Source organism: Erpetoichthys calabaricus, chromosome 6 (genome assembly GCF_900747795.2).
Source record: "Erpetoichthys calabaricus chromosome 6, fErpCal1.3, whole genome shotgun sequence".
NCBI lineage: Eukaryota > Metazoa > Chordata > Cladistia > Polypteriformes > Polypteridae > Erpetoichthys > Erpetoichthys calabaricus.
Genome location: NC_041399.2, coordinates 86,522,684 through 86,530,879, shown reverse-complemented (window position 1 = coordinate 86,530,879; position 8,196 = coordinate 86,522,684). Strand labels below are relative to the sequence as shown.

At 35.6% G+C, this 8,196-nt stretch overlaps 1 protein-coding gene across 1 annotated transcript in view; it reads left to right on the top strand.

Annotated features, from left to right (window-relative positions):
* The first annotated feature begins 916 nt into the window (after nt 1-916).
* myo10 (myosin X) overlaps nt 917-8,196 on the top strand; it is a 442,319-nt gene continuing 435,039 nt past the window's right edge. Inside the window, exon 1 of the mRNA XM_051928931.1 lies at nt 917-1,171. Coding sequence (XP_051784891.1) covers nt 1,094-1,171 — 78 coding nt within the window. The 5' untranslated portion in view covers nt 917-1,093. The remainder of the gene's footprint in view (nt 1,172-8,196) is intronic.

Below are 8,196 nucleotides of genomic sequence, written 5' to 3'. Positions count from 1 at the left end.
TGAATGCCGTCGGTTTTGTGTGGTTGTGGAAGTTTATTTATGATACTTTTTTGATTCTCTGGCAAGCTGTGTGCAATCAACCAAAACAAATTATTAACTTTGTTATTTTTTTGTTTTGTGTTGATATTTTAAAAAATAGTTATTTGAGCGTTTATTACCCCACATTCTTTACAATGTTAGTTTAATTTATTGTTTTCTATTATATGTGTGAATTAACTAATTTCATCTTGTTAATATGGAAGACCTTAAATATATTTAGCAAAAACAACCTATTGCTTTAAGTACAATTTACTTGATTGATGTAGATGGAAAATCGTAACAGAAAAAATAATTAGATCCCAAACGTTATTTTTTGAGTGAGTTGCAATTACTTAAATTGTTGTAAACTGTACTCAAAATGGTTGAGCTGATACTGCTAAAAGCTAGCTGGCAAAGGAAACGTAATTTTACAATGGTGGGTTTAAAAGAAGAAAAAAACGAGTGCTACCACTTTCATTAATTTCAACACCCATTTTATCTGTGATGACTACAGAAATGCAAAAGTTTTCAGTTTTAGATTAGCACAATTAATAATGAGATAGAAAATGTGTACGTGCATATCTATCTATCTATCTATCTATCTATCTATCTATCTATCTATCTATCTATCTATCTATCGATTTTGGACATGCTAGTTTAAAAATTGATGAATGAACGTTAAACATCTATTCACATACCGATCTATTCATCATTCATAAAATATGTTGTTGAGTTTTAAACTGTTAACAACTGACCTGAAAACTTTCTACTTTAGATGAAGCAATAAAACACAGCAATGAACACCATCCCTGAGCTCACCGCCACCGGGCTGTGGTTAGTTATTTTAAGAGCGTGCGAGCGCTCCGCGTCCACTCAAGTCTAATGTACACACCTTAAATTGTCGGCTCTGATTTCCTGCCCGCCACTTTCTCTCCTTTTTAATCTCTGGACCGGATATTGTTAGCCTCACTAGTACAGCAGTCTCACCAGGTAGCACATACAAGTCACCTGCCCGGTAAATGTAACTGTCGCTGTCTGTGGGCAACCTTAACTACACCGGATTGTTACTGCAAACATGGAAATACCTCGTTATTTAGCGAAAAAGGCGAAAAGCAGAAACTGCCACCGGGATAAGTTAACGGACGTTTTTCAGGTATGACTAATCCAATGGAAAATGTCTTCGAATTTGACTTTGCGTTGCACAGGGCTTCGTGGTGGGGTGATGATTCATGTTCCTTTGACATACTTTTTCAACTTAGGTTTTCTTAAATCTTTGTTTTTTGTTTTTAAAACAAGACTTGGCTCAAGACATGTTTTACTTGGTTATTATTTTTTTAGCAAACAGACAAGGCCAGTAAACTCGTCGCTAAACATTAACTTTAAAGTTGTAGTGAGGGGGAAGTGAAAGCAGAATACGATGACGGCGTCAACTAGATATTAATATTCGACTTTACATAAAATAGGGAATTCGTCCTGTGACGTGAACTGGATCGTATGTAGGATTTTTTACTTTAACAAGATAGCGCAGAATGACAGCTTAAAAAAATATTTTTCAGAATAAGAGAACATGATTGCTACGAATGTTATGACCTACCTATGCAAATATATGGAGGTTTGTATATTTGTTTAACACACAAAAACAAGGGAACATTTTCCGATTTAAAATTTAAAGTTGGCCCAATTTTGATTTAAATACATGCTGCTTTTAAATACATGCTGTGATATTGAATGTGTTTTCCATTAATTCTGATCATAAGCCAGTTTTTTTTCTTCTCTTAAATCGTTACCTAAGACTAAATAATTGCTATTAGCAGATCTCGTTATTAGTATAACATTTTGTAAAAGATGAGACACTGAAGCCGCTTGTTCATTTTCAACCTTTCATTTTCTTTCTTCTCTTTTCTTGTGCACCGAGCGTACATCACTTTTATTTCGTCACCTCTCTTCCCTTTTCTCCTTTCCAGCCCCAACTAAATACATTAACACTGACCAAGGAAAAAGCAATCCATTAAGAGATTACAAACAATGGAAATGAATTATATGCAATTACAAAATTCTCTCTTTTCATTTTACCTTCTCTTAGATTACAAACAGAGGACTTTTACTTCTGTATGGTTGTTCATTAGCCATAGTTCATATTGCAGTAATTTTATTTTATTGTCACGGAACACCTAATTTTATTCAATGTGGCCTGCTTGCATAAAACTGGATTCTTTATTGTTTTTTAATTGTTAACTTGATAACCAGCTAAAAAAGGGAATAAGCAAAAAAGGAGCTAACTGCAAAGGGGGTAAGGAGCACTTCTTTAGACACCGGTGTTTAGTAAACATATTCAGGAAATCGATGTTTAATTCATTCCTGCTGAAAATACTTAAAGAGTTTCTTGCAAAAACAGTACAATTTGTAGCACTATTGTAAATTTCAGATACACAAACCAACAACAGGGGCATTAGGGTCTTACTATGGTAAAATTACAGTATTAGTCACTTTTTGTTATTTCACATGAAGAAAACCTGAAATACCCTGGTAGGCCCAGCACTCTTAAAAATAAAGGTGACAGGTTGCTTTTTAAGAGCGATGCCATAGGGGAACCATTTTTGACCCATCCACATGAAGATTCCAGAAATATTGTTTTTTTAATTTAAATCGGTTCCAGAAAGAATTTTTAAAATTTAAGTCCATAACTTGCTCCTACAGTAAATAACCATGGATAAGTGGTAGCACATCTGTGAAGTACCAATAAGTTATGATTTTAGAAGGACTATTCATGTATACAACAATGCAAGCTATAAGTCCAGTTTTTCTTAACCCATTTGTGTCTTGCTAGGTAGCCTACCATACATTAAGGATAACTGTTTTTTCCCTGCATGTTAGAACATTTTTCAAAGGACCCACTTTATATGCAAAGAACCCTTCCCTGACTGAAATGGTGCTTGGTATTGGTATTTAAATAAAATCTTAGTTCTAGTAAACAGATGCAACCACTGTGGATTTTGATTCCTGAGACTGTGTTCCTTTTGTTGGCACAGGAGATGTCTATCTTGCTGTCTGTATCTATCTATTATGCCTTATCTATCTGTCTATCTGTTAGAGTGAAGCTCTGTAATTGCATCATGTTGATCATGGTTCTGAAGAGTGGTATGTTGCTCAGGCATGCAAATAAGAATTTCAGTGTTCTTTGTGTGCATGACATTCTTACTACTAGTACTACTACTGTTGCAAAAAAAAAAAAAACATTATTTGAATCACCGTGCCATTCTTGGCAGTTTTCTACAGTTTTGAATTTGCATATCTTTTCATAGTTGGTAGGGTTTCTAACGCAGACTTTCTGTTTGGTCAACTAGTGATTCAAAATTGGCTCTGAGTAAATGATTAATTCTTGAAGGTTCTAGTCCTTGGTTGATTTCTACCATGCCACTATTATGATAAAGAAAGCCTCCAGCTGTCCAGAACTCTCAGTGGGAAATGTGGGTTGAAGGAATTGGAATTGATATCAAACAATGAGTATTTTTTTTTGTATTCTCTCCTTTTGTCCCTGCAAGATTAGGCACTACATATTGAAATAAGAGTTTCTGCTATAACCTAGACACAATTAATACTATTATATAAATGAAAGATAATATTGATTAAAGTTTAGATAAGGTGTAAAAGTGAAGATTTAAAACATTTTTATGCATCCAGTGAAAGAGTGAGTTGATGTTGCAGTCTTTAGACATTAAATGGCAAATGTAGCTTTGCTTTTCATAGATGTTAGCGCTGTTGGGATACTTTCCTTTCTTGTTAGTCTGCAGTTTCCTGCTTTGAAAAAGTTATATTGTTCATGCCCATTTATCGAACTCTGGGTTGGAAATCAGTTAAGAAACATGTGTTTAGGAACAGTAGTGTAACACACCTCTTTGTTCAGACATCAGCAGAGTGGTAATACATAATTAACAGATTAAAAGAAAACAGAAAAACGTCTTCTTCCATTCATTTGAAAACAAAATAATGAACCTCCATTTTGGAGGTTTCATCCAGGATAGCCTAGCAGTAACTGGCACAAATCTGGGAATTGGCACTAGAGTGGGTTTCTCTCCATTGTGAAGCACAGCTACAGTAAATACAATTGCATGAAATCCTATCTTATTTCAAATTATTTCTTTAAGTTTAGTGTTTAGTGGTAGGGCAGTGCCACAAACATTTGTTCAAGACCACTGAAAAACATCTTATTTTATTTTTAAATAATTTTGCAGTGTTAAAATTAAAAACTATTATTTTTAAAGTGTTACTGTATAGCACCAGGTCCTGTTATGCTGCATAAGCTGACATATTTGCATATTTTTTGAGGCAGCTTTTAATGTGCATTTTTAGTTTTAGTTACATTTGCATACTGTGGAGTAGTGTTTCAGCAGTGTTTGTGTTTCTTTTAATAGTCAGTACTGACAACAAATATATAAGGGTCATTCCATGTCAAATCAACCCAAGCCCAAGCACTTTGGACCCAAAAAATTCTGAAATAATTATCAGGTGTACCCATGTTAGTCAGGAGACATCCTGTAAAATGTTTTTGATGTAAGATCAATACTTTCCAAGATACAGCCAGTTACCCGGGTAGGGGAGTGTCGATTTTATCCAGCCTCATTTTTTCATCAAATTTCACAAGTCCATAACTCAAGAACTAAACCACAGAGCAGGCTCATACTTTGCACGCTGGTACATTAATTGGTATAGTAAGTGACGGAATTAAAACAATTGGTCCAGATGACCCGGCATGGTCAAAGCAGCAGTTTGAAATTGACCAAAACTTAATTTGAGTTTTTAGATTAGCTATGTTTAGGCCTAAGGAACACATATTTGTAACCAACACAGACTTTTAATTTTTTTTTCTTATTCAGATGACTACATACGCTTTCTGAAAAACAATAAACAGAAAAGTAACTGTATTAGGTTTTGAACAGCAGACCTCTCAAATCCAAAAAATAATTTTGGATTTCATTTTCAGAGCACCTTAATGGCATGTGGGAATGTGAAGATAATTAAAAAAATATTTTTCATTTATTCTACATTGTCCCTTCTCTCTCAAAACACAAACCTTACATTTCTTATGCAAATCTTTCATTTGTTAAATTATAAAATAATAAATTATTATTTATTTTCCATTCTAAACATAGGCTGAATGTGACATGTGTCAATAATGGTAATCATTAAGTATTCAATCAGTAAGTTATCAAAAATGTCAAACTTTTTTCATATCAAATGATGATGTCCTCTCTCATATTACTGAACAGAGAATGTGATTCTCCATGGCCAAAAGAGTACCTGGTACTTGAGAATACCACTATTACATCCCTAGAGAAGATGGCAAAAAAAGTCAGCAGGGTGTTTGGTGAAGACAGCCAATTGACTGTTCGAATATTCACCATTGAAGCAGCAGCTGAGATCCTGCCTTTTCGCGATCACACTCCTGATGGACCAGAAGTGTCCCACACATTAGATTGGTGTCTTATTGGAGGTTGTGTTGGGTGTGTCCCAACACAGGTCCAAAATGTTGGATTGGTGTGATTTGTAACAAGACTGAAACTGAATCAGACATCCTGATATGTTTCATGCATCCAAACTATCCTGCAAAGTGTTTCCTTTGACCACCTACGGGGTGGAGTGGTGGCTCTGAGACTAAGGATCTGTGCTGGTATCCAAAAGGTTGCCAGTTCAAATCCCCGTCACTGCCAGAAGAGATCCTTGCTCCAGGGGCGCTTTACAATGGCTGACCCTGCGCTCTGACCCCAAGGGGTATGCGAAAACTAACAAATTCCTAATACAAGAAATTGTATAAGGTGAAATAAAGAACAAAAAAAAAACCTAGAGAGAATATTTGTTGCGTGCCATTACAGTGTGTCATTGCAATGCTTAGTGCACCTACAACGGTCCGTGGGAGGCAGTACCATCTTGATATCAGAGACAAAGATGCCCTACACTCTGTACTTCGATTCAAACAGAAATGAAATGGGTCACATTTCTGCTGCTGCAATACCAAGATGTTAACATTTCATTATAACTAGTGCTGTATTTAATGATAAATCGAGCAGCTGTTGTTCATGTGTTGTACGTGTGCCTTTGGTGATTTATTTTTTCTATTAATCCTATACCCGTTAGTTATGAAGAACTTGATGATTATCATTACTGACAAAGGGTGAAGTTAACCCATGTTTAGAATGGAAAATAAAAATGAAAGATTCATATAAGAAAAATAAGACTTGTTTTTTGAGAAAGAAGGGACCATGTACGATACAGGAAAAATAATATTAAAAATTTCTGGACATTCCCACAGCGCAATAAGCTGGTCGGAATATTAGACCCAAAATTATTTTTTCACATTTGAAAGGTCTGCTGGTCAAACCTTGATGCAATTTCTTGTTTGTTTATAACCTTTAGAAAAGCCTGTATGTAGGTATCTAAACATGGAAAGAATTTCAGCAGGCTGTATCAGTTGAAAGTATGCTTTCTGAAAGTCTAAACATGGCAAAGCCAAAGACCCTTGCTTTTACCAAATGGCATTATCTGGACCAAACATTTTGATTTTGTTATGTACAATACCTGTAAAGGTACCAGTATACAAAATTTGAGCCAACTAGGTGGTGTTGCTCTTGAGATATGGTGAAATTGATGAATAAATAAAGCCATGTCAAATTTTGACACCCCTCTCCCCTCACAAAATTGGTAGTATCTTGGAAAGTGTTACATCAAAATAATTCTATAGGGTGTCCCCTCGATAAAGTGGGTACACCTGGGGCCTCATGTATAACGCCGTGGGTAGAACTCACACTATAAAATGGCGTAAGCACAAAAGCGGAAATGTTCGTACACACAAAAAAATCCAGATGTATAAATCTGTGCGAATGCCAGCTTCCACATTCTTCTGCTACATAAATCCCGGTCAGCGTGAAAAGTAATGCATGTGCACACGCCTGCTGTCCCGCCTCAACTCCTCCCAGAATTACGTGTCTTTGAATATGCAAATCAATATAAATAGCCCTTAAGCTCAGCCTTCTGTGAAAAGACAATGGCAAAAGTACAGGGGAAAATAGAAGAATTTCAGCGAATACCAAGTGGAAGCAAGGAAAAATGTACTATTTGTTGGTTTAAACAGTGATATAATCAACGAAAGGAAGTTGATCAAACTCGAAAGCTCAAGTTCACAAAGTCGCACAGTGCCCGAAATAAAAAAGAAGTTGTCACATATCCAAAAGTGCCGTGAAAAGACGAGTCGTAGCCCACCGTCTAAGTGTCATTTGAAAGCTTATTAGGGTACAAAGAAAAAAAAAGGCACACAGTAGAAAAAAAACACGAAATGTCAACTTTAAGCTCTAAATTTCCACTTTAATCACGTAGTTTATTTTGTCATTAAAGTAGAACATCATAAACTTCATCTTAAAATTGTTTAACTTACTAGTTTCTCAAATCCCATCGTAACTAAAGTAGCACGGTAAATGCTTTGTTTTGTATTTGATTTTCTATCTGCTCTATGTGTGTGAATCACTACGTGCTTCTGGGCTTTCTTTTCCACCAACAGGACACAGAATCCATTACATTCGTAATATTACAGCTCTCTGAATAATTAAAATACTGAGATGTATACTTGATATAATTTTCATGATGATAGGAGTTAAAGCATGTTATTAAACATGGGAACACGGTGGCACAGTGATTGTTCATGTCTCACACAAGATGCTTGCAGCCCCATGCGCAATCTTCAATGAAATACTGTATTGTAGCAGTACTGTCTCTTTCAAATGTACTAACCCCCAATTCCTGTCCTTTTCTTTCTCCAAATACCCAATCGCCACACAATCAGCTCTGTAATAGACATTAAGCCATCTGTAAGCTTAGAACGCCGATTCTTCAAAACTTTTAAGGAACATTGAAATATCTTCGTAGTACGTGTTTAATTATTCTATCCATCTATCCTTCCAGTGTCACACCAGCAAGAATATAGGGCGAGGCAGGAACAATCCGTGAACGGAGCGCCAGCTCCACGCTAGCGCTGCGGCACCGTGTCCTCACGTTTAATTATTAACAATATAGATTATTTAAATGAAGTTAAAGTTTTATCTGTATAATATAATAAACATATTTTGCTGCATTTCATCTTAAAAATGATATTGTCATCATATGCAAATACGCACTTTATAAAGTGGCTCA